The 26455-nt window shown below is 48.0% G+C and overlaps 1 protein-coding gene across 2 annotated transcripts in view; it reads left to right on the forward strand.

The window, feature by feature from the left end:
* Positions 1 to 26455, forward strand: part of ASIC2 (acid sensing ion channel subunit 2) — a 978722-nt gene that overhangs the window by 899546 nt on the left and 52721 nt on the right. For both annotated transcript variants that reach the window (XM_045983838.1, XM_045983837.1), the window contains exon 3: positions 16727 to 16854. In XM_045983838.1, the coding sequence (XP_045839794.1) occupies positions 16727 to 16854 (128 nt within the window). The remainder of the gene's footprint in view (positions 1 to 16726; positions 16855 to 26455) is intronic.

The raw sequence follows: 26455 nt of genomic DNA on the forward strand, positions 1-26455 counted from the left end.
TGGTTCAGTTGGTTAAGCATCCGACTCTTGATTTCAGCTCAGGTCATGATCTCAGGATCTTGAGATCGAGCCCTGCGTTGGGCTCCGTGCCTAGTGGGGAGTCGGCTTGAGATTCTCCCTCTCCGTCTGTCCCTCCCCCCTGCCTGCATACTCTCTCTCAAATAAATATTTTTAAAAAGTGAACAGGACAGTGGAAAGCATGAATTAAGTATGCAATAAATGATTGTTGAATCAATCAGGAAAAAAAAAGGAAGGAAAAATGAACCTGATATTTTATCTTTGAGCAAAGGAATTGTGTTGAGGATCTGCGCTTTAATGGGGGTAAATATCTGGTACCTTATTATCCACCATGAGTCGTCTCACCTCCTACTCTGTCCCCTTATTCACTTGGCTCTGGCCACACTGGCTTCCCTGGGATGCCTTGAACACTCCAGGAACACTCTTACTTGAGGGCCTCTGCATTCTCCAGTCCCTCTGACTAGAATTCTCTCTGCTCAGATCCGCATAGCCAACGGCCTCACCTCTACCAAGTCTTTGCTCAGAGATCACCTTCTCACGTGGGCTACCCCGATGACTCACCCCACTCCTCACCCCTCCTCCTCCCTCTGCTTCTCCTTTTCTCCATGACACGTGTCACCTTCAAAGACACCGTGCGATTTACTTATTTATTATTTGTCGGTCCCCTTCTGCTAAAACATCTGCTCCAAGAGGTCAGGGATCTTGGACTGTCTGGCTTACTGATGCACACCAGGGCAGTTAATATTGGTTAATACAGTCGTTGAGAGTGGGGAGAGGGGGGATCCTGTAACTGCACACTGACGGGTCCAGGTCAAGAAAGAAGCTGGCATTCCTGAGTGGCCACTAGGTGCCCCAAACATTCGATCCTACGAGCTCTTTCAGTCATCCTAACCAGGTGTTTCAATCCCCACTATGAGATAAAGAAACTGGGGCCCAGAGGGGTTGAGTAAGCTTCCCAAGAACACACATTTCATTAAGTAGCCGAACCAAGCTAAAAACCCACACACGAACCCAAAAGCAATCCTCCTTTCACTATGTGCCTTTAATGTTCAAAATGTGATTGTAAAAGAACTGCCGTGAAAATAGCTCAGGGGGAAAAAATGGTCCAGGTGACATTTCTGAAGAGAGAACGGCAGATAATGATAGGTCTGTTAAAATTTTCCTTTTCTATTTTTCCCTCTTTTTTTTTTCCTCAATAGCAGAATTCTTGCATTGAACAAAAGTTTTAGCATAGCCCCAGTATATAGAACAGATAAAGGTAGGGCTGCCCTGGTTCACCTGGAGATGGGAACCTCAGTGTGATTGTCCCTTGCTCACTATGGCTGACCCTGAGGAACCCTAAGGCTCCAGGGAACCCAGTTTGAAAAGCATCGGGAGGACACCTGATGTTCCCAGGGTAAAAATGGTGTCCATTGGTTCTATGGGTGTGTACATTCCAGAGGCCAACTCCAAACATCTCCCTCCCCTCTTTGGCCATGGCCAAGGAGCTCATGATGTGTCTGCTGAGCTCTGGGGAAGCTGGCAGTCTAGACTTCTGGTTGAACACAGTAGATTGGACTGAAGTGTTTCTGGAGGCTCCCTCCATACACCCCACCTAAATGGCGGGTTCGTTTTTTTGGTTTGGGGGTTTTTTGTTTGTTTTTTTCAAGTATAAACACACAATGACAGAGAGGATGAGAAAGAAGGCAATAGTCAAGGTCAGCAAGTTTTTGGAAGATGGAAGGCAGATGGTAATTACTCGGCATGTGGCAGACAAAGCTGAGGGATAAGGGTCTGCACTGAAAAGCCGACTAAAGCCACACAGTTCTCACCACTGAACCCCAGAAAGAGTCCAAGGCATCAGAGTTGGAGGCATCAGACAATGCTGAAGACAGGGATAAGAGAGGGAAAACTAGGAGGATTAGTTCAAATCCTATAAAAGGAGCTGTTAAGTCTCTCAGATATCCAGACAAGTACCTCTCCGCACCCCAGCACCCGATGGGATGAAACAGACCGGCTCTGGGCGTGCGTAAACCAGACAGAGGTGAGGCATGGGTGAGGTGCCGTACAGAAAACAGGGAGTGGAGGTCAGGTTCTGCTTACTGAGTAGGGAGACCCCAGCCGTCCTAATCTACCCTACCACTTCCAAACGGAAGTCTGGGGGAATCCCTTTCTGGAGAGACTGACAGGGTCATGAGGAAAGGTCCACATAGAATGACAGTCAGGAATTCCCAGACATGATGGCCTGGTTCGATCCCCCCCAGAGGAAAAATTCCCTTAGCAAGTCCTCCCACACCCAGGAATGACTGTGCAGCATTTAAGTCCCTCTTCGTTATGAGTAGACAGCCAAAATGTCTGGCTTTTGAGGGAAGCCACTGATAGGAAAGGAACCACACTAGCCAAACAAAAAAGAAACTGTGAGGAAATAGAGATAATGATTAACCACATAAGCTTTAGAGTCAGACAGAACCTAAGTTCAAATCCCAGCTATACAACTTACCAGCTGTGTGACCTTGGGCAAGTTACTTAACCTCTCTGACTCTGCATTCCATCACATCTAAATAAGAATAATATTATTATCTACTCTGAGAAGTTGTTAGGAAGACTAAAATGAGTTAATATTTATGAAGTACTTAGAAAAAACCTGAATAATATTGGGCACTGTATGAGTGATAAATACAAAATGAATGCAGGGAGCAGAAGGAAACATCAAACCACTTTTTAAAAATTCTCATGAGATGAGAGATGATATTGCATCCATAAATACAAGCTATTAAAACAGGATGCCATTAAAAAGTAACATACAAAGAAAAAGTTGTGGGGTTTTTTTAACTGCTGGAAATTAAAATACGATTATATTTTTTTAAAAAAAGATAGAAGGGTTGGAATTGGGGAAATTTCCTGAAAAGTAAAATGAAAAGACAAACAGATGGAAAATGGAGAGAAAAAAGATATGAAAATGAGAAGGTAAATCCAGGAAGTCCAACACGCTCCTACAAAGAGTTCTAGAATAACAAACCAGAGAGAATGGAGAAGAAGACGTTGGCAGAGAAGTAAGACACAAAGTTCCCAGCCGAAGCACGGGATTAATAGCTAAAGAATTCACCAAGTCCTGACCACAGTAAGTGGCTGAACAACCAGACCAAGACGCATCCTCGAGGAATTCAGGCTAACAGAGATAAAGAGAAAACCTTACAAGTTTTTGGAGAGAAAAAACAAATTGCCTACATAAGATCTACACTCAGCACGAGCAGGGACTGCTCAGCAGATGCAATTAAAACCAGAGGACACGGGGCGCCTGGGTGGCTCAGTGGGTTAAGGCCTCTGCTTTCAGCTCAGGTCATGATCCCAGGGTTCTGGGATGGAGCCCCGCGTTGGGCTCTCTGCTCGGCAGGGAGTCTGCTTCCTCCTCTCTCTCTCTCTGCCTGCCTCTCTGCCTCCTTGTGATCTGTCTGTCAGATAAATAAATAAAATCTTTAAAGGAAAAAAAAACCCAGAATACTGGGCAGAGAGGAGGGATGGGAAATCTTTCCTTTCTAAGACAGAATTCTCTACCCAGGAAGCTACAAATGAAGCATAAGGGTAGAATTTGATTTCAAATATATTCCAGGGGCACCTGGGTGGTGCAGTCAGTAAAGCATCTGACTCTTGGTTGTGGCTCGGATCATGATCTCAGGATCATGAGATCAAGCCCCAGGTGGGGCTCCTTGCTCAGCTGCGAGTCTGCTTGAGATTCTCTCTCTCCCCCTCTCCCACTGCCCCACCCCACATACTGCTTGCATGTATGCCCTCTCTCTCCCTCTGAAATAATCTTTAAATATATATATAATTTATACTCCAAATATGTATATCATATAATTTCATACATAGATCAAGTATATTGATATTATTTATTAATATTATATTAATTGTATATCATATATATTTCACAAAATATCATATATCATATTAATATAATATTAATTACATATCTTATCTATGGTGCTATAATCATAATTAATATATTAATTATATTTGCATGTTAATATAATATATATTAATATATAATATGCAAAATATATTTTTTGGCGAGAACATTTACATTCTGCTCTCTTCACAGATTTCCATTATACCATACAGTGTTATCAACCATAGTCACCGTGGTTTATATTATACCCTCTGACCTTATTCATCTTGAAAGTTGGTGTCTTTTTACCAACTTCTGCCTATTTCCCCCACCCTTACCCCCTGGCAACCACTCCTCCTCTGTCTCTATGAGTTTGGGTTTCTTTTTTTTTTTTTCCCCCCACTTCTGTGATAGATATTTAGCAAACAAAACCAAAACAAAACAAAGCAAAAAAAAAAAAACCAACAAACAAAAAGTAAAAGAAAACAGAACAGGAAACTCAAAAGAGTTTTACAAGAAAAGATCGAAATCTTTAGATACTACAAGGCCGGGGTGTGGACACTACTTACCTAGTTCTGTAAAAGCTGGAGACTGGCTTAACCAAACTATCCTATACATCTCCAGAAAGACGGAAAGAAAAGAAATACAGCAGGCCACCCCTCATGGAAGAAGTCTACATCCTCACCTCCCATGGGAGGAATTTGGTAGCTAATACCTACAGTTTTTTAAAACCAAGAAGTATCTTCTGAGCCATTGATGTCCAATGCAATATGAAAGTAAATACAAGAAAAGAGTAGTTTTTTGAGTTGAAAGTCGCTGTCTCTGAAAATTGGGGCTTGGGGCTCGGGGAGAGGCGGAGCCAACACTACTGTTTTTCATTAAAAGCCTTGCGGGAAAAAAATAATAATAATAAATAAAAAATAAAATAAAATAAAAGCCTTGCGGAATCATTTGGCTTCTTAAATTATGTACATACATCGCTTCGATAAAAATTAAAATTATATTTAAAACGATCCGAACTTCTCTGCATAGCTGGAAAGCCTGAGCGCCTATCAGAAATAGCACAACTTCTATCTCCCGTCATAAATGGGACATAGCCAGACGGGATGCTGATGGTTGCTATGGTTTCTCTGACATCTCTGCTCCCAGGAAGCACTCCTGACATGGTGTCTGGTGCTGGGGACCTTCCCGGAAGGAATCCTGAGAGTCGGGAACCCAGGACGTGCAGCGGCCAGCTGGAGTTCCGGGCTCACGCTCAGAGGGGGTCTTTGCGCTGGATGGGGCAGGGGGAGGGGTCTCCACAGGTGCCAAGGAATAAGGAGAAAGGACGCCACGAGTCAGAAGCACCATTGGAGGCAAGCATCCATGAAGCAGCCAGAAAACTGACTTTCACCGTTCTGAGAACTGCCTTACACACATGCGGAAAATATACCTGCTCTATTCAGACGTCGCAGCCTGGCTGACCGTATCCAGACGAAGCAGACCCACCTCAGAGCTCGTGCCCTCCTAGTCGGTAAATTGCCAAGGCGACCTACTGTGTGCCACACCCTCAAGGATACACATGAAGGGTGCAGTCCAGGTTTGCAAGGAGTTCACGATCTAGGGACTATCTCGAGGGTTCCTTTTACGGAGGAGACAGAAATGCATTGATCCAACAACCCTCACGTTGCCTGCGGGCTGCCAGACTTCTGCAGTGTGGGCACATGTACACAATTAAATGTCATCAAGTGCTCTAACTGCTAAGGATAGATGGAGCAGGTAATGGGTTCCAGAAGAGAGGAAAAGGGCAAATCAGGGGAGGCTTCCGAGAGGAGGTGAACTTTGGACCTCGTCCCGGGCCTGGCTGCCAGGCGGATATGCAGAGGATGGGAGTAAGAGAGGGTGTGAGCCATAAGGAGTTGAGAGGCTAAACAGAGGGAAGGGAATCTGGAGCAAAAGTCCAGAACAGCCCAGGGTGTCCAGGTTGAGACCCAGAGCTGGACGGTTGGACAGAAGTCAGATCACATCAGGTCTGGTGTGTTCTGCTAACACATTAATGTTCTCCTGTGAGTCCTGCTCCCCAGAGAGTGGTCCTCCAACCAGCGACACCAGCATCCCCTTGAGGCTTGTCAGAAATGCAGAATCTAGAGCCCAACCCGAATCTGCATTGTAACAGGAGTCCTTGGCTGACTCATGTTCTGGGATGAGAAGCTCTGATCCAGACCACGGTCTCCCACCCTTTGGAAGTACGCAGATGCCTTTTTAACATCTTGACATTTCTCAGACGTCATTCCCCCCACATGAACGCTATCATGCTTTTTATATTCACTGATTGAGAAAATACTCAATTACAGAAGGTAATGCTTTGAATGACTTTGACTTCCGTAATTATATCACAGTCTATATACGTGATCTGTTTGGCATCTGCTTGTACCCAACTTCCATCACCAGCGTGCAAACAGAATGTTTATAAATAGAATCTCAATCATCCACCAACTTCCCCGATGGTTCCGGATACGTGGCACTTCCTGACGGCTTTTCAAGGGTGATGTCTCCTGTATGCGGGTTGCCCACCCAGAATCATCAGCCTTCTTACCAAGGAGTTCATAATCTCTGAGCCTGAATGCACCAGGGAAACTCAATATTTAAAGAATCCTTGGGATAAATCTTTTTGTAATGAGAGCAGACCAAACTGCACACCGGTGCCTTCACGAATGTATGTTTTGTGGACCTTCTGTTTAACAGGAATGTGTCAAATGAAGCCACTCTTCTTTGTTGCATAACTAAGACCCAACATTAACCCTCTCCTTCCCCAGCATGGACAAATCACTCCATAGGATACAACGTGCTTCACCTGCATCATATCCTCTGCCCCTCATACACTCTTAACGATGTAGACCGAGCAGGCTTAATCATTTAACAGATTAATCCATTGAACAGATGGTAAGTAAGCTAGTCTCTGAGATGCCGAGTGGCTTTCCCATGACCTCATGGCCAAAAAGCATTGGAACTAGCACTTGAATCTTTCTCTGATTTGGTCCTTGGTTCTTTCCGCCAAGAGCTAGTGTTTCTTAGTAATGAAAACAGAAAAAGAGAAGGGAGGGATAAAAGCGGTTGCTTTGGTTAACATTTTCGTTGCTTGGTTAACATCTTTGCCAGATCATGTCACAGGGGCTTTGAGGTTCTGCAGGAAGGGGTTGAGGTTTGCAGCCTTCACCACGCTATCGTGGCCACTTGCTAAGGAGCTGTCGTTGAGAACCCCACTACCCCACCAGCTGCCCTGAACAGACATAATTGCAGCCCAGCTGGCTTGGGGACACAGTGTTGATTTCTCTTCCTCCGGATCTGGTCTAGCCTCAAAATGTCACCTGTGAGCCCTGGAGTATGAGCATACCTGTCTCTGTGCTGGGTTCAGATTTGCTCATCTAGACATGCTGCTCAGCTAGGCCTGTCAGGGGAGGGGTGGGCAGGGAGCACAAGACACACACAGCCCGATGGTAGCCAGGCAGCGATTCAGGGAGTCTTTGTGTTGTCTCTAGAAAACTCAGCCTCAGGGCGCCTGAGTGGCTCAGTGGGTTAAAGCCTCTGCCTTCAGCTCGGGTCATGATCCCAGGGTCCTGGGATCGAGCCCTGCATCGGGCTCTCTGCTCCACAGGGAGCCTGCTTCCTCCTCTCTCTCTGCCTGCCTCTCTGCCTAGTTGTGATTTCTCTCTGTCAAATAAACAAAATATTTAAAAAAAAAAAAAGAAAAGAAAACTCAGCCTCTTCTGACTTGCGAGGGCTGACCAGCCATGTTGGGTTTTTTAAATCTAGTTTTCAGGACATTGAAATGAGATGCAGTGAGGTTAGGAGACTTGGGCTTGATCCCAGGCTCCTAGAATTGCAAGGCTAAAAGTCACCTGAGGGATCAGCTCTACTCCCTCCCCCCCCCCCACCGCCCTTAATTTAAACAAGAGGAAACTAAGGCTCACAGAGGCAATATAACTTGCCTGAGGTCACACAGCTATTCAGTGGTGGGGCTGGGAATCAGACCCAGGGCTCCATGATTTCAGAGCCCACACTTTTCTTGGGACCCTCTCCTGCTCCCCTTTCCAGGGCCCCACCTCGGCCTCCTTGGATTCCTCTATGCGTGTCAGAAGGGCTAGAGGAACCAAGATGGCGCCCCTAGCGGACCATCGGAACAGTGTTTGGCAGAACCTTTCCACCAGAGCTCTCAATGGCTGGTGCTAGGACCTCAGTCCCTATTATCATCACCGTCCCACACAGTGAGCCTTCCTCTGAACTCTGAGATGAGAGAACACAGGCTGCTGAACCCAATGTCGATTAAAAGATTCTCTCCCTTCATCCCTGTACAGCTTGAACCCTTATTAGCTTGTCGCCTGGGACCAGTGCTTCCTCTAGTCGACTGACAAAGGGCAGAGAAGAGTGAGGAGTCAAGATACCTGGTTCCTGGACTCTGCCAGGCCACCACTTGCCATGTGGCCATTGGCCACTCTCTTCCCTGTGGGTCTCAATTTTCTCACCTATAAGATAAAAAGTTAGTTGGATTCAAGCAGTGTCAAGGACTCTCCTAGCTCCAAAATTCTATGCAGCCATGAATGATGGACCCTTGGCTTGTCCTTTCCTTTCTTTGGACTTTGGTTTCTTCACCTATAACATAGATACAATGTAAAAAAAATTATAATTTATATATATATATTTCTCTAAGTGGGACTATTGACATATTGATGCCTGTCTCGGGATGGTGAGGAGGATCTGGGATGTGAAGTCTGTGAGCCCCAGAGCTTACCATACTCATGGCAGTGTAGTTGTTTGCCATGTCCTATAGGGACATGAATGGCTCAGAGTCTGGGCCTGCAGGCTCTCAAAGGGGACCTACACCCTGGAGAATGCAGCCAGTGACACCAGAAGGGCACACTCTCTGAGTGATGCCAGGTGTTAGAGGGCAAAAAACAGAGCCTTGTGAGCGGACAGCCAGGGACGGATGCTGGATTTGCTCACTGTGTCAACAGCAAGCTGACCACTCTGAGCCTTTGTTTTCTTCTCTGTAAAACATTTATTCTCGTGTCTATAATAAGCCTGCCTCTTGGGGCAACTCTAAGGCATAATAAAGAGATCATCCGGCCTCTGACCACATCCCAGTGGCTCTGAGAACAGGCCAAGGGCATGCCTGTCTCAGGACTTCCTCACCAGCTGGAACACACCTGCTTCCTCTGGGAATGCTCTCCTGGGGTCATCCCCACGAGCCACCTGCCTGCTTCATCCAGGTCCCTTCCTACAGACAGTGACACTGGAAAGCCCTGGAGAGTCACAGCCCCCCCTCCCATCTATGCTGTCTCACTGTCCTCTCCCATGCTTCTCCCCCCAGCACTGGGCGCGGCTGGCCTGTGTCCCTGGTTGGTGTCTGCCCTGCCCGGAACGGGAGCTCTGGGAGGACGCAGGACCTGCTCCGTTCCCTGCTGGGCCCCCAGTCCCTGGCCTGTGGCAGGTGTCCACGCAAGGCATTTGGTACGTCACTGTCCAGTGAATAAGGGACGGATGTAGAATGGTGGTGAGCACCTGGGGCCCTTGGGAAGGCCAGAGTTTTCTCTGGTTCTGTGAACAGCAGCACTTCTGGGAGCTGCTTCAGGGAAGTAAGAGGAGATGAGCGTGGTTTTGGGGATAGTTCCTCTCTTACCCTCCTATCTCTTTCTCTGTCTCTCTCTCTCCGTCACATACACACACACACTTCAGTCCCCAGAGAATGGCAGGGCCCAGTCCCAGCATCTGGTGAGCCGTGTCAGAGCCAGAGAAGCCAGTGGGGGGCCCGGAGAGGGGGGTGGCCCAGCGGATGGACGGGTCCCTCCCCAGCCTGGCTGAAACATGGACCTGGACACTCCAGGCCTCTCTCCCTGAGCTCGAGGAGCAGTGAGGCCCAAAGGCTGAGTCTTGCCCCCACTGTGATATCACAGGCCACAGAAGACAGGCAGATGGCAGCCACCCAAGATAGTAACACCAGCCAGGTCCCTCCAGCAGGGTGTCCCGAGCAGTCTTTGCTGTGACACCCCCCCACCTTGCCCAGCTTAAGTCCCTACACAGCTGCCCGCCAGGATCTGAATGACTGACCACCTGCTGCCTTGAGACGTGGCAGTGGGTCCCGATGGCTCAGCAGGCCTTGTGCGGACCCAACTTGGCCAAAACCTCGCCTAGGAGACCCAGAAAAATGGGCCACCCTCTTGGCATCTCTGTGTCTCTGCTGTAAAAGGAGAAGCTGGGACTCTGAGTCTCAGAGATGAGCTGTGCTGTTTGTTCACTTCTGCAAGCAGTATGATATTTACTATGTGCCAAGCGCTATGCAGATATGTATGAATTAAACACTGACCCTGTCCCCAAGTATCTCCCAGTCTTAGTGGAGAAAGAGTTGAGTGGAAAAGGGAAGTACCCGATATTGGGACATCCAGTGGAGGAGACCTTCCAGGACAGGAAAGCTGGATAGGGATCAACCAGATGGAAGGGGAGAAGGGCCAGTCCAGATGCAGGGGGTCCCATCAGGAAGGAGGAGTGAGAAAGGACACCTGACCCAGCTGTGTTTTTTTTTTAAATAAGAACATTATTTATTATTGAGACTTGAGTTTACAAATCCATTTTTTTAATTGAAGCAAATTTAGTTTTTTTTGTGTGAGTTATTATCCAGCTGAGTTTTGTTGAAAGCCGGAAACACTGAATAAGAACGGTGACAGCATTATAAGTCAGTGAGCCTTTCTTAATCACCAGACTCTGTGCTAAGGGTTTTCTGTGCAATGCCAATAGCCCTATGAAGACAGATCCATTATTATGTCCAAACCCATTCTGCAAATTTTGCAGAAAACCCAGACTCCAAGAGATTAAACAACTTGCCAAAGGTCACAGAGCTAGACTTGATCTTAGCCTGCCTGACCCCAGAGCCCCAAGCATTTAACCAACTGTCCTAGGCTCTGTCTGGTTCTGACCCACCAGGTAGAAGGCCCTGTGTTTCTACCTCTCTTACAACGCCCAGGTCACTTCCTGGGGGAAAGGGTTCTCTACTCCAGGTACGAGCTCTGCTCACCATGGCCCCGCCCAGTGTCCCCAGGATGTCCATCCACCATGAAGGGCTATTGGGTGTCCTGTGGGAGACAGGGATAGGGTCCTGAGCCCCTTTGCACAGAAGTATCTCCAGGTCAAAGCACCAAGCATACCTCCGCTAGCAAAGCCTCCAGGAATGAGGACACACTGGGGTTAGGGATATGGGGAAGATTAGCATGGAATCAAGAAGACTGGTGGTCACAGTATGTACCTTCAGATCCTTGAAGGCGTGTCAAGTGGAAAAAGTGTTGGAGCTGGGAGCAGGGGGAAGATCTATAAACAGGCAGTTTTCAGCTCAAAATAAGGATGACCTTTGAAAACCATGGACCACCCTGTAGGCAGTGAGGTCTCGCGCCAAGAACACTCAGACACAGCGGCTGTCCTTCTGTGCATGGTGCTGCATAGGTGCCTCTAGCTGTCTCCCAGAGCCCGGGCAGTACGTGCCCCCTGGAGTCCACACCAGTGAGGACCCAAGCAGGCAATCAACAGCACCCACAAACAGGATAATCCAAGGAAAGACGAATGAAGGACTGTTTACAAAGATGTGGGCAAGGCTTAGGGAGGGCAGGACAGCCACTACCATGCCTAGGAAAAGGGGAACAGAGCGGGCATCAGAACCCAGACAGAGAGCAATACCAAGAGCTCCCCTTAGCCCCGCAGTGCAGAACTGTGGCTTTCCAAGGTGCTGTGTGGCTAACTCCCAGTGACCCAGCAAATGGAGCTAAGAGACTGAATATCCCAGAGTCACTCCTCTCTCCTCCAGTTTCCTACAGACCCATCATCACTGGCTGACCCCAGCCAGAAGCCAGAGGGTGAGGGAGCCCATCAGGACAGTCTCTGCAGGTGCGGCTCCCAGGGCAGAGAGCCGAATGCAGAGGACTGGCTAGGGGAGGCTATCCTGCACTGAGCTGAGCCCCCATGTGTCTGACCTCCCTCCTACCCTCTCCTCTCCAGCTAGCTATCCTAGCCACTGTTATAAAGTTGGTTTCAGCCAACACAGATTGCTCTGTATCAACATATCCCTGCCTTAGCCTAGAAAATTCCTCTGGCTTTTCAGAAAATCTTCCTTCCTACTTCCCTCGTGTTTACTTCCTTGGCATATTTCCTGTAATTTGCAAAGATTAAAGATTTAAGCTTCTTTTATTGCTATGTACTTTCCCGGCCCCATTATGCATTCTGCCTGTGGCTTGCCCATCTCCTCCTGCAGAGGTTCCAAATCCTTTCTGCACGCACAGAAAACGCTCTACAGGTAGACCTCACCTTGAGCCGGCCATGGCTGTGTCCTTGAAAAGAGGTATGGTATTCTGGCATGGGCTGGGACGCGCCTTACCGCCTTCCTCCTGATCCAACATTATCTTTCATGTTTGGTCCCAATTAACAAGGGCTCCCAACACTGTGCATGTAGCAACTTTCCCTATCGCTGTGCTCTCTCACGCTCTCATGCACTCACTCGCTCTCGGGGGCTTTGAATCCTGGTGTTCATGATATGTAAACAAATCCTGCGCTGCACTTGGGGCCCGCGCTCTGCAGCGGCTCGGTGTCGGATCATTTGGTGGTGAGGGGAACACGAGGCTGGGAAGAATATTGTGCATGCCAGTCTGGGTTCTGGTCAGGGCTGGCTCCTCCATTATGCCACCCGTGTGGTCACATTGGTCCCCGTGCTCCAAAGGCCACACCCTTTTTTGTTTGTTTGTTTGTTTGTTTTCAAAGGCCACACCCTTGCTGGAATATTCAGCTGTGGCTGTCTTGAAATTCATAATTATTTTTTTTAAGAAGGGTCCCCACATTTTCATTTTGTGCTGGGACCCCAAAACCGTGTGGGTTGTTATAGCTGCTGCTGCTGTGGTTTTATGGGCAACTCACCTGCATCTCAGCAGGAGAGACCCCCGCCCCCGCCAAGTCGTGTGACGTGGACAGGCAGCATGTACTGCCGGCATTTCCCTGGGTCCAACCAGACCCTGGGCAGACTCGCAGCTGCCAAAGGGCAGGGAATGAATTAGAAGTCAGAGGACTTGACTTCTAGCCCCTGCTCTACCCTGGACTAGCTGTGTGCACTTGGTCAAGTCACTTCCCCTCTCTGGACTAGATTGCTACTTGCCCACCTGTGTTTGGCCTCAGATAACCTATAGTCGGATCTCTGGAAATGCAGATGCCTGGGCTCTACCCCAGAGTGACCGGACGGAGGGGTGGGTCCCCAGAATTGTCACCCAGAGCTCCCTATGTGATTTTGATGTGCATTCCAGTCCGAGAACCTCCGAGGTACCTAACTGGAGCCTTTGACTGTCTATATTGGATCACTGAGTTCTTAAGTTGGGGCTTCACTGTGACACTGAGAGCATCCATGTCAGGACGTGTAGGACACCGTGGGTGGGTGCTACAGGGCAGAGACTGGAAGGGAGCTGCTCACTACTCAGACTGGAGAATGATCCACAGACGGAGGCTGAGGGCACCTCCATGAAGGAAGAGAACTGTCTGGAGATGGGAGACTAAGTGGTGTTATGGGGAACCAGGGCGGGAGGACAGCTGGGACGATCACCGTGGGCTGGCCATGAAGACGCACAGCCGTGCTTCCGCTTGCCCAGAGCCCCACCCAAATCACCCAAGGCCTCCAGGCCACAGACCCCCCCAGAGGCACCTGCTTAGGAAAGCAGGGGGGTGATGTCCTTGCCATCCCTGATGCTGTGAGACGTCTGGAATCTGTTCACAGCTAGCATTCTCCGGCGGCACTGCCCACTGAAGTTGTCACTAGCCACATGCGGCTATTTAAGTAAATTAATTAAATTGAAATTCTATTAAAGATAAATAAGGCAAGCAAAAAGAAAGGTAAGTATGTGAGGTGATAGATGTATTAATTAATCTGATGAGGAAATCCTTTCCTAACGGGTACATATATCAAATCTTCACACCGTATACTTTACCTCACAATATGTCAGTTATACCTCGGTAAAGCTGGGGGGGGGTGGTTAATTAGGCAATTGATTGGAATCTCAGTTCCTTGGTTGCACTTGTCACACTTCATGTTGTTATAGCTCCTATGTTGGAGAGCACGGATTCTAGAACATTCCACCCTGGCAGAAAGTTCTCTAAAGAGAGTGGAAGCCTTACGTCACTCTTTTCTGTGCCCAGCCAGTCGCTGGATATTTGTGATGATAGGAGATCATTTAGAAATGTACTTTGTCCCAGCCCCTGCTGCTTCTGGAATAAACTCCCCTTCTAAATCCCAACCTGTCTGGCCTTGGGCGGCTCTCATAAGGCAGGCATGCCTGGCCTGTCTGCTTTGCCCATTACTCGAAGCGTTTCTGACAGAAAGACTTCACTTTTCATTTCTCCCTGTAAGCCGCGGGTTCCCTCCTTTGAGCCTGTCTTACTGGCTCTCAGGTTTCCTAAGCTTAGTTACCTAGCCGGCACGCAGCTTCAGAGAGCTCCAGAAAACAAGTTTTGGCATCTCTCCCACCCCACCCCCCACAGCTCACTGAACATGACTTTAGTTCATCCACGCACAAGCATCCCTGTGATCCCAGCATCACGCCACTTTTGCTCCTTCCCTATCCGAGCCCGTTCCTCAGGCTCCTGACCTCTCCTCCACCCCTCCCCTTCCCACCCACCCTCCTCTCCTGCAGTCGCCTTCCCTGATGCTCCCGTGGGGCACTGGGAGGATAAGGGGCCCTCACTCCTCTGCAGCGTTCACCATCCCCGGGGAGACAGGCCCCAAACCACAGATATGCCGGGACATTCGGACAGCAGTCTGCACATGGACAATCTGGGTAAAGAAATAGCAGAACAGTTGACCGCTGGAGGGAAGGGGGTGTGTTTGTGGATTGCCTCCACAATGCCTCCCATTTCTGTAATACAGGACAAAAGGATTCCTGACTGAGGGTCTCTTCTGCCTAAACCCCACGCCAGCCACTAAGCTCCAAGTCTAGACTCTGAAACCCCTGCCTATCCTTCCTACTAATCCTGTGTGCCTACTAAGTCCTTCTGTTCATGTACCCCTATCTTGGAATTATTGCCCATTTCTGACCCCGCCCCTGCCTCTGTCACTGGCCACCAGGCTGTCTGTGGGTCTTGCCCATTCCCGTGCCTGGCCCCAGCCCTTCCTTCCTCTCAATGTTCGTCCCCAGACTATGATCCCAGTGCTAACACCTCCCTCCCTCACTCACTCACCTTGACCTCCATTTGTCCCCTACTCCATCTTCCCCCCATTCCTGCATTTACCCATCCTCTCCCCATTCCCTTCTTTGAGAACACTCCTTGATTTGGACTCTAGATTGGCCTTGTCCATTAATAACTGAGTGAAGTTGGAGTCACAAATCCCTTATTCACTCAGCAGGCATTGCCTGAGTGCATGCTATATGGCCTGGCCCCACGGAGGACCTTTGAGATCCAGGGAGACAGCCCAGAACGTGGCTTCAGGATCCTCCAGCCTGGTGGAAGAGACAATCAGATAAAGAATTAGTGCTGGTGTGGCAGAAGTTTGATCAGGCATATGTAAAGAGCACAACAAAGCAAGAGAAGGGTTCGCTTTGGGTGGGGCCAGGGGCTGAATCTTCGGGGACCTGTAGGGAGATTGGTCAGGTGGACAAGCTTGAAAGGCTTTCCAGGCAGAAGGAAATGCATGTGCATTTACGCAGAGCAGAGACCAGTAACAACCAATCTGGGCAGCCCGGGAGGGTTGGACCATCTGGCGCCATGAAGGAGGCTGCCCCGAGAAGGCTGGTAACAGGGGCAGGTTATGGAGGCTGGGCTCCTTAACAGCCTGGGAGAAAGTTGTGCAGGTTTGCGTGCTGGACAGCTCCCTCTGCGGGCTGTTGGGAAAGAGTAAGACTGAGGACTCTGAGCCAGGAAAGGCTCATACAGCCCACCTGTGCATTCTCCACCAATTGTGAGCCTGTCTGTGCCATCCCATCACCTTCCACCGCGCTTGCCACCTCCCGCTGCCAAGGGCCATTTCTCTTGTGAAGTGAAAGAGAGGCAGAAGTGTCTCTTCTGGTTGCCCATCTCCTACAGCTCCAAGGAGCAGCAGGCATCTTAGCATACAAGCAAGTCCTCTATTTTCATTTCTGCTGCTGTGTCATTGTCCGTTCCCCCTCCTGATCCCCTCACCTTCAGCTCATGGCCCAGCAGAGAAGCTAGTGAATAAAATAAAGGTGCTTGACTCACTTCCTAATCCCATTTTATAGTGCCAGGGTCCAAAGCAAAGGGTTGGCTTAACTGGCCTGAATTAGCTTCTGACAGCTACTGTAACAGATGCCACAAACTTCCTGGCTTCAAACAACACAGATTTATTCTGCTATAGTGCTGGAAGTCAGATGTCCAACACCCGGTCTCACAGGGCAAAAATCTAGGGGCTGGCGGGGCTGCATTCCTTGTGGGGGTTCCAGCGGGGAAATCTGTCCCCCTGCCTTGTCCAGCATCCCGTGGCTTGTGGCTCTTTCCTCCATGTCCAAAACCAGCAACAAAGCTTCTTCCATTCTATCCCTGACTCTGACCCTCCTGCCTCCCTCTCATGAGGATCTTTGTGATGACATTGGGCTGCCCAGATAATCCAGGATAACCTCCCCATCTCCAGGTCCCTCACTTAATCCTATCTGCAGTATCCCTTCTGCGGGGCAAAGTGACATCTTCATAGTTTCCAGGGATAAGGATGTAGGTGTCTTTGCAGGCCATCATACTGCCCACCATGTGGCCTTTTCTGGCGTCCCTCTGAGCTTCTCAACCCCAGGAGTCTGTAGAGCATCTGCTATCGCTGATCCATGGCTCTGTGTGTCTTTGTCCTTTCAGAGGAAACGACATTTGAAGCAGGAGTGAAAGTTCAGATCCACAGTCAGTCTGAGCCGCCTTTCATCCAAGAACTGGGCTTTGGGGTGGCTCCAGGGTTCCAGACTTTCGTGGCCACCCAGGAGCAGAGGGTAAGTTCTTGGGTTCCCTGGACCAGAGGTCCCGGGCCTACGCCGGCCACCTGCATAGGCATGAGGAGGGGGAATGGGACTCCCACTTTTGGAAGGCCCTGAGTCCACTCAGGAGGGCTGAGCGGGGATGGGCTCGGGACAGAGGCTCACCTAGAAATTGGAGAAAGGTATCAGCTTAACCTCTGTAACCCAATTCTCCCATACCATCCATCAGTTCCTAAAATTGGGTGTGAGAGAAACCCAGCTTCCTTTCTTTTTCACTGAATTGGGTCAGGGTTTTTTCCAGAACCTTCTGGGGTGGGGGGGGTGGTCAGAACTTTCTTAATCTATGGGAAAGCACTGAGAGTGTGGGCCTCCCAAGCTGTTCCCTGTACTTAATGCCTGGATACTTGCTGATGGCCAAGATCAGCCTCCACTGGAGCACACAGTGGGTGGGATGTCGGCTTTGAGGCAGACACAGAGGAGGCTGGGAGGCAGGCTGGCCTCCAGAGGCCTCAGAGGCTGAGACAGGTGGAGAGATCAGAAATGAGCACACAAGGGTGTCCTAGGTGGGAACCAAGTGGGATAGCCAGAAAACCTCATCTTTAAGGACAAAAAAGGAGGGCATGGAGCAGACGGCAGGGAGCTAAGTTCAGGGCTGAGGATTTGAGTCGAGAAGGGCAAGAACACAGATGAACAAGTCCAGGCATGCAGACAGAAAGGCTGCCCTGGTGAGCCCAGAACCCAAGCTATTAGCCTCATGGGCTTTTGAGTACCGCCAACCCCAAGCAAAGCCAGACACTCATTAAAGTGACAAGGACAGATTTTAATCAAAAATATGCCCTTGCAGTAGGGACAAAGGTTCAGCATGAACAGAACTCAACTTCCATTTTCGCAGAGGTGGCTGGCATCTTAATGGAAATGTGAGGAGAAGGGAAGGAAGCAGAAGGGTCTGGGGCAGTCAGGGAAGTGAAACGTGGCAGAAGGGGGGACTGGTCCATGAGAAACCCACCTGGGTTGCTAACTGGCACCTGTCAGAGTTAGGCTCCTATCTGCCCACAAAGACAAGGGGACGGAAGCCCAATCTTTAGGTGTTGGTTGGAGCAAATAGCAAATTCTTTTGGCAGGCTTGAGTTTTCTTAGGCAGGGACTTACTTTCCGTGAGTGACACCAAAGAAATACCTGGCCTGAGTGGGAAGCTGGAGCCTGAGCTCCAGCCTTGACTCTCTTCCTCTTCCCAAAAGGAAACCAAGGGACTCCCCACAGTGAACGAGAGACAGGGACAGCCGTTCTGGGCTTCAGAGAACAAATTTGTTGTTTGCTTTGAAGTGTGTTCTCAGAAAATCAGCCTCATTCATAGCAGCCTTGTGATGAGTATTATAACTAATAATAAGATATTTGGTTAAACATTTTACAAATCTTCAAAGCAATTCTGCCTCATCTCATTTCATCATTTCATTCATATTAATAGAGAAATACAAAAACACATCCCGGAGCTAAATCTAATAATAAATTATGTTTACATGTATATGAAAGAGCATATTCATAGGAAATAAGACTCGAAGGAAATAAGCCAGAATACCCACAGTGGGGGGATTGTGAATGATTTATTTTCTTTTCTGGGTTTTCCACATGTTTTAGAATGTGGCTCTTTTGTTTATTCATTCAACAAATGTTTGTTGAACCCCAACTATGAACAAGGTGGCGGAGATACAGTGGTGAACAAAAGAGACCCAGGGTCTGTCCCGCAAAGCCTACGGATTAGCAGTTTCTTTCCCAAACAAAAAACAATAATTAAATAATGTGAAGCAAAGTATAATGGTGATTGGTCCCATTTGTATGCTCTCATTCTGCCATGAGTATCCAGCTGACCCTGGTTCTCAAACACCGCATTTCACTGATTCTAAGACATACTGTTGACTTCTGAACAGCATGGGGGTTAGAGGCACCGACCTCTAATAGAGAGTCGAAAGTCTGCCTGTAAGCTTTGACTCCCCAGGAACTGAATTCATAATAGCCTACTGTTGACCAGAAGCCTTACAGATAACTGAGTCAATTAACACATATTTTATGTGTTCTATGGATTATAGTCTTACAATAAAGTAAGTTAGAGCTAGGAAAATGTTAAGAAAATCATAGGGAAGAGAAAATACGTTTACCTCATTGTACTATATTTATAAAAAAAAATATAAGAACACCTGTCTTGTTCAAGGGTCCACTGTATTTTTTTTCATATTTTAACATTTCTGAAATTGGGATTTGTCTCTCAATCAATGGCACCTTAGAGCTAAAACTAGCATTGCTATTTCTTTCTCAGTGGCATATCGAAATCATGGTGTATCCTACGGTCTGCCTTGGCTACGTTGTTTCCCTTCCAGCATTCCCCTGCCTCAGCTCAAAGCTCAAGGGAATTTGCGAAAAGGCCAGGGGTGACAAAGACTGTGGGAGCAGGAGGCCCTTTCCTGGAAAGTTGAAGTGAATCACACTAGGGAAATGGACTCCTGAGCGAGAGCCCAAAGAGGAACTGGTGATTTAAAGGACACCTATCGTGAATCCCTTTGAGAATGGGGAAGTCCTTTTGCATGGTAAAAAAAAAAAAAATCACTCAACCCACGCCAAATATATATAGACCTCCTTCATTACTTTTTCATTTTTTAATTCCAAAAGAGCACACTATTGCACTGTAACCCGAAGCAAAGATCATTGTTTTAAGAATCAGTATCTGCCCTAAACCCAGTAAAGTCAGGGTATGCTGCTGCCTTCCGGGACAGCCTGAGAAACACACCTCTGGCTTGCTCAGCTACAGTGGGAGCCCTTTGTGATCCCAGGACCGGCACCACCACCACCGGAGACAAGCAGCGGGATGATACACTGGAGTGGAGACAGACCCTGGAAGGGAGATATAATACCAATCCTTCCAACTGAGCACACGCCAACTGCCAGGCATCAAGCAACTGAGACACTTGACATGCATTCTTTCATTTTACCCCCCACAGCAATCCCCAAAAGGAAATAATATTATCTCCACGTTCCAGAAGATAAAACTGCACAGTTAGGTAACTTGCTTAAGGTTGCATAGTAGGGGGAGAGTAGGACCCAACTGTGAGCCCACATCTCTCTGTGGAGAGGAAATCAGCCTGGGGGCCCAGAGGCCTGGAGTCTTGTCCTAATGTGCCGTGAGACCTCGGACAATTTGCTTCTCTCCCTGTGCCATGGGTTTCCCAAGCATGGAATGGAAGTGCTGGGTTAGACGACCTCAAAGGGCCTCCAGCCTTAATAGCCCTGCAGTCCCAGGTAAATAGCATCCCTAAAACTTTAGAAGAGAGGTTCTGAGCATGCTCCTCAGCGGTAACCCTGCCTCAGCTCACACACAGAGTGGTCACATTGCTACCCTACCGAAATCCCTTAAATTCCAGCACTTCTCATAATTTGCAAAGCCTCAACCCTTAAGAATGGCTTTTTAGGTCCTATTCAATGTGGTCCCGGCCCTCTCTCCGGCATCATCATTCCCTGTGGTTGACCAACATGCCTTGGACATCAGCCAGACACTCTGTCCTTCGATGGCTTTGCTCCCACTTCCCTCTGCCCAGAATCCCTTCTTTGTCTTATCTGCTTGGCAAAGGCCTACTCATACTTCCAAACACTGCTTAAAGATCATGGTCTTTAAGAAGACTTTCTCCCACCCCTAAGAAGGAGCTAGCTGCTCCATTCAACTCTCTGCACATTCATTTATTCCTTCAACAAATACTCAATGAGCACTTCTTGTTCCAGGAAAATGAAAATCAGCAAGACCTGCTCCCAACCTTGGAGTGCTCAGAGAATGAAGTGGGTTTGTTGACAATTTTGTCACACTCTTAAGAGATACAAAAGTTTCCTTGTAGGACTTATTTCCCTTGTGCATCACTTATCTTTACACCTGCCTTTTAAGAACTGATTTCTTTAACCTCCATTAGCCCTTGTCTCACTGTAGACTGGGAGCTCCCTGAGAGTAAGGCCTATGCCTCTTAGATTCCATAACATCGGTGCCTTGCTTATACATGAGCTCAGAAAATGTGCATTGATCAAAGAATGAATGAACTCTGATGCCCAGATCTGCACCCTCTGTTCAAATAGCACTCAAATGCTATACTCTAAAGCTCTCCCTGCCTCCCCCCTCACACCCCTGCCAAAATCCCCATGCAAATGTGTCCTGAGGGCCCTCCTTCTCCCTGAGGCTAAGCCAGCCTGTGACAGATGACATTACCTTTATCATTCTGTCTACACACTTAGAGACCCTAATCAAACCAAAAGCTTATGAAATGCGTCAGGGTTGGAGACCGTGTACATGAGAGTGGATGCAGCAGATAAGAAGGGCAGGATAGCACTCTGGAATTTACGGAGAATTATATGAGTGTGTGGACAGATCAAGTGCAAAGCTAGGACATTCAAGTTTAGCGCTTGTTAAGACCCAAGACTGTCTTCAATGTTGACATCATCAGTCAGACTCTTTTCCCTAATTTAAGGTGATTGCCAGTCCTGATGGGACTCCCAATTGTGATTTGATATCAGAAGACTTTCATCATCTCCCATGGCCTCCTCCAAGAACCTGGTGGTGATTCGTGTTTTCTAAATATTCAAATTAGTAATTCAGCCACCTTGCCTATACCTCTTGTTAGGTCTGAGAATGAATCTGGAGATCCTGCGTAGTCAGTTGGCTACCAGCCCCACTATTCAGAAAATTTCTTGGAAAACATGGCCCTGGGTCTATATTTCGAGGTCTCAGAAATGCCTTGGGGTACAGGGTTAGAAAATCACTGACCAGAGGTATCCCATTTTCACCAAGAACCCCTTTCAACACCATTCGTTCATTCGCCACTGGGAATGAGAAGGATTCCAATCCCAAAACCTGGACTCTGTGTTGGTTCCTCACTTGGGCTATTTCCAAAGTACCATGAGAATGCCCACTGTCACACCGAACCTGCACTGAGCAGCTGCCCATGAGCTTGTTTGGGGCTGTAAATAAAGACAAATATAAATGGTTGGGTCCTGCTGGACCCAATTAGGTCATTGGCAGAATGTGTGGGCCCAGCTGGCTCCTGCAGAAGTTTATGCCTTTGCCTTTAGTGTAGGTTGGCCACACTTCCAACATTTGGAGGGAATTCTACTATGGCTCACAACAATAGTATCCCCTACCCCACCCCCAAATAAACAGTCTCAGCTGTTGGGTGGGGTGCCCCTGTCTGCTCTTGACAGCTCCGCTCAATCTTCCAAATGCAACTTCCTAAGTGACTCTCAAAAGACAAGACTCATTCATCAATGTGACAGCCAGATCCATGGTCTGTAGTATCTGCTTCATGGGCCTCATTAGAAATGGAGGTTGGCCCATTTGTTTTTTTCAAGGCAGAAGAGAGAACTTGTTATGCCTGACTTCAGCAACTTCCAAACTGCCAAATCTGGAGTCCCATAAATATGGCAGCCTCTAATTCTGCTCCAGAAAGCACCAGGGAGGCGCCGGAAGGCAGGACGGCCTGCTGGGTGGCCATTCCCTCCGTGACCAATAGGGTACATGTCTCCCATAAACAGATAAAAATAAGAACCAACTAAGCATTTACTAGCATAGCTACTTAACCACTTGTTACCACTCAGCGTCCAAAATAGAAATTCTCCCAGATCCCCACATGGTTTTGCCAATACTCAGGGGTTAGCCCTTTTTTTCCTACACAATAAGCACTTGCTTTTTTCAAGGTGGAGGTGATGGCAGAGGGTGGAGAAGGAAGAAGAAGACTTGTTGATTGGCTAGGATGAGCCAGTGTCTCAGTTCTATGGGGGTTATCCCAAAAGAAGCCCACATAAAAATATGTTCAAGTCTCGTAAGAAGATAAAATCACTCTACTCTGCCTCCCCTCTACTTTGCAGCCTCTCCCTTCTTTCCCTAATGAAGTGCCTCCAAACCACTCTGGAGACTTGTCTCTCCTTCCTCACCTTCCTTATACTTCCCATCCCACCCGTAGCACTCCACTGAAACTGCTCTTCATCTAGGTGACCTGTGAAATCTTTGTGGCCAAAGCCTGTCTTTGTAGCTAAGGACACTCCCCACTCCTCAGTCATTACCCTACCTGGTTTCTCAGTGGCAGGTAACCTGTTGATCATGCCCTTCTGAGACACTCTTCTCTCTGGTCTCATTTCCTTCTTAGTCCCCTTCATGAGCAGTTCTTTTTCTGTTCACCCCTTCGACAGTGGGTGCTCCAAGATGTTGTTTCTGGCCTCTCCCAGCCTGCAGTCTCCTTGAATGCGCTTGACCATGACTCTCAGATCGATACTCCCAGCCCAGATGCAGCCAAATCCCTCCCCCACAGAGTCCCATGGGCATCTCACATCAACAGTCTAAATGGAACTCATCCTCTTCCCCACCCTTACACCCACACCCCAACGCTGCTGCTCTGCCTAAGTCCCACAACCCTGTGAGTGGCCTGAGTACACATATGCACTCACTAGAGGGTGACCTTGGTCCTCATTCTCCTCATCTGGAAAATGGGAATGATGACAGTTCCTATCTCAGAGGCTAACTGGAGGACTGAGTTAATGTCTTCACGTAGAACACTTCTTAGCATACAGTAAGTGCTCAGTAGATGTCTGCAATTATTATCCCCCACCCTGGACACTACTTTAATTCAGTCCTTTGTGATTCTGCTCCTGGATTAGAACAGCTGCCTCCGTTTTCCCTGCTGCCCATCCAGCTCCTCTGCAAGCCATTCTCTGCCATTAACATGATCTTTGTAAAGTACAGATCTGAGTATTTCCCTTCCTCATTGCTGGATGAAGCCTGGGAGTCCCCACATGGCCCTTTCTGCTCTGGTCCCTGGCTGCTTTTTCAGCAGCACCCCTCTGCTCCCCAGCCTCCCACACAATGCACCGGCTACCCCAAACTGTGGGCCGTTATTCCCAAGCATCATGTGCTCTCCCCTCTCTCTCCCTGCCAGCAACACTCTTCCTGCCCTTTCCTTTACCAGACCCATATGTGTCCTTTGAGATTCAGCTCAAATGTTACCTCCTCCAGAAGGTCATCCTGGAGTATTCTGTGTGAATCTCTAGCATAAAATTTATACATTATAATCATCTGTTTACTTCTCTTTCTCCCCTTCCAGACTGTGAGCTCTTTGAAAATATGATTCTCTTCCTTCTGTTCCTTATATTTCAGTATTTTGTGTGGTGCCTTACAGACAGATCATCCTTGATAAATTTTATTGAATGGAATGAATGAGTAAACAAATGCATGAAAGAGGGAGAAGGAGACTGCTTTATCATGCTATTTCCGTGCCTGATACCCATTGATGTCTTGGAGACTGCTTTATCGTGCTACTCTCCTGCTTGATACCCATTGATGTCTTTCCAGAGACAGAATGAAGTCCCAATTCCACATCCCAGCTCCAGCTAGCACCTTTCTCGGTGGCTACATCTCACTGTGCTTTGGCAGCCGCCCTCTGGTCCACACACTGTGGGGTCTTCCTGCCCCACCCCTTGCTCATTTCCTGCTGACTCGCTCGTTTATCGAATATGTGCTCTGTGCCCCGCACTGTGTGAGGCATGAATGATCCCACCATGAACAGGACTGGTCCGGTTCTTCTCAGAAGAGAGGCAGACACTCCAATAATCAATCACAGATTAAGAGCTCTATGTGTCTGTGTAACATGCCCCCAATATACTTTAAACTTCTTACGGGAAAATATCAGCTCTTATCATTCTTAAATGGAAGGATGAATGGATGGAATGTTGTAGAATGATCTCGGAGGTCCATCCCCAGTAATTTACAGTCCATATAAGCTCTTGTTAGCTTCCAGATTTGATGTAACTGAATTAAACAGTCTAACACTAGGAACTAAAAAAAGAAAAAGTCCCTTTACTGAGAGCATGGAGAAAAGCGATTAGCTGGAAATGGTACAAATTGACATGGCAGCCCCAGCAGGAGTCCAAAGTCTAGACCTTCCGTGGTACCCACCCTCACTAGCGACCATCAGGGCAGAACTAGCCGCTCCTGGACGCTCTCTGCCCTGGCTCTGACATCAGAAGCCAGTGGCTTATCTCAATGGCTTATTTCCCCCTTGGACCCTTGAGGAGGAAAGCAGGCTCTAACGTCTGTTGACTCAGGTACTTTATCTTACTCCGGAGACAAGTTAATAAATCAGAATATTCTTTGGTTGGGTCCTGCTACTCAGTATACTATGTTATCTTCTGATTCTCAAGCAGCTTGCTATCTGAACTCTGAACAGTATGACCTTGGTTTCTGATTTATTTTTTTTTTTTAATAAGAGGCCCAAAAAAAAAGTCTGTAGAGGACACTTCCATACACAAGCTGAAAGCCATCTCATCTTTTTCTTGCCAACAGGGAAGGTTAGATAATCACAAACAAATCTTTTAGAAATATCAACCCTAATGAAGGAAGGAAGGAAGGCATTTGAACAGCTCTGCTGACGATCAGACCAATCAGACCCTCTTGACAAAGGCAGAGGAAGAGAGGCTTGGAAAAGACATCTCTTTCCTACGTCTCCCATCCCCCTTCACTCTTGAAAACAGCTTTTGCTCAGGGATAGAGAAGTCCCCACATTTGTTTATGTTGTGACAAAAGGGCTGGATGGCCCCAGGAATCATTCGAGATGGACTAATAAATCTCAGTGCTAATCTGTTAGACTGTTCTAGCCCCAAAGCATGTCTGGTCCCTCACCTACAGAATTAATTCCTCTCTCTCTCTCTCTGTCTCTCTCTCTCTCTCTCTCTCTCTTTGTTGAGTATTTAAAACATTCTAACAACAGCCAGCTGGCTATTAACATAATATAATATATTTAATATAAATTTACATAATAGCACAAGTCGTTGGCATACTTTGCTCCAAGCAATGAGAGTATGCCCGATGAGGGCTAAGGTTCCAAAACAATGAGCACAGAGCCTCACACTGTTAAGTCAGTGAGTGAAGGAGGGGCAGACTTAATCAAAATTGGTGAATGGATTGCTCCAAACCCTGTAGCACAGCCTGCTGGAGAACAAAAAAGTCATTCCAAAACGAGAGTCGTGGGTCCTTAATTTATCAGCTTTATGTTTTGAGATGCCACTCGGAGTCCTTAGAATGGGGCCTTTGACACAGCCGGGTTGGGCAAAGGACAGGAAGGTGGCATCTGGCCAAAGCCTGGAGGAGAGCCTGGAGGATCTGCAAGAGGAGCAGCAGGACGGGAGGAAGACTCCAACAGAGAAGCCACGCATCCCTGCAGAGGGCAGACCAGGCAGCTGTTGAGAGTGTAAACTGGGAGAGCCTTTAGGCTGGGGAGGTGGGCGAGGACTTGGCAGGATCCATCCAGGTAAAAAAGCACACATCCCCACCCATCTAGCAATTTCCGTCCTGCAGAAATACTTAAAAAGGTACCCCAAGAAGCCTGGATAAAGGTCTTTTCTGCAGCATTGTTTGCAAGAGCAAATAATTGGAACCAACTCAATGGACAGGGGGATGCTTATGCCCCTGCACTTCCCGCCTCTTCCCCCCCTAACCTCCCGGCAACAGTTAAAGAGAAAGACCTGGAGGTCCCTTGAGGAACATTTCCAAGACCTGTTGGTGAGAAAAGCAAGTTACAGAAAAATACAGGCAGTTCGGTCCTAT

This window comes from Meles meles, chromosome 18 (assembly GCF_922984935.1).
Source record: "Meles meles chromosome 18, mMelMel3.1 paternal haplotype, whole genome shotgun sequence".
Taxonomy (NCBI): Eukaryota; Metazoa; Chordata; class Mammalia; order Carnivora; family Mustelidae; genus Meles; species Meles meles.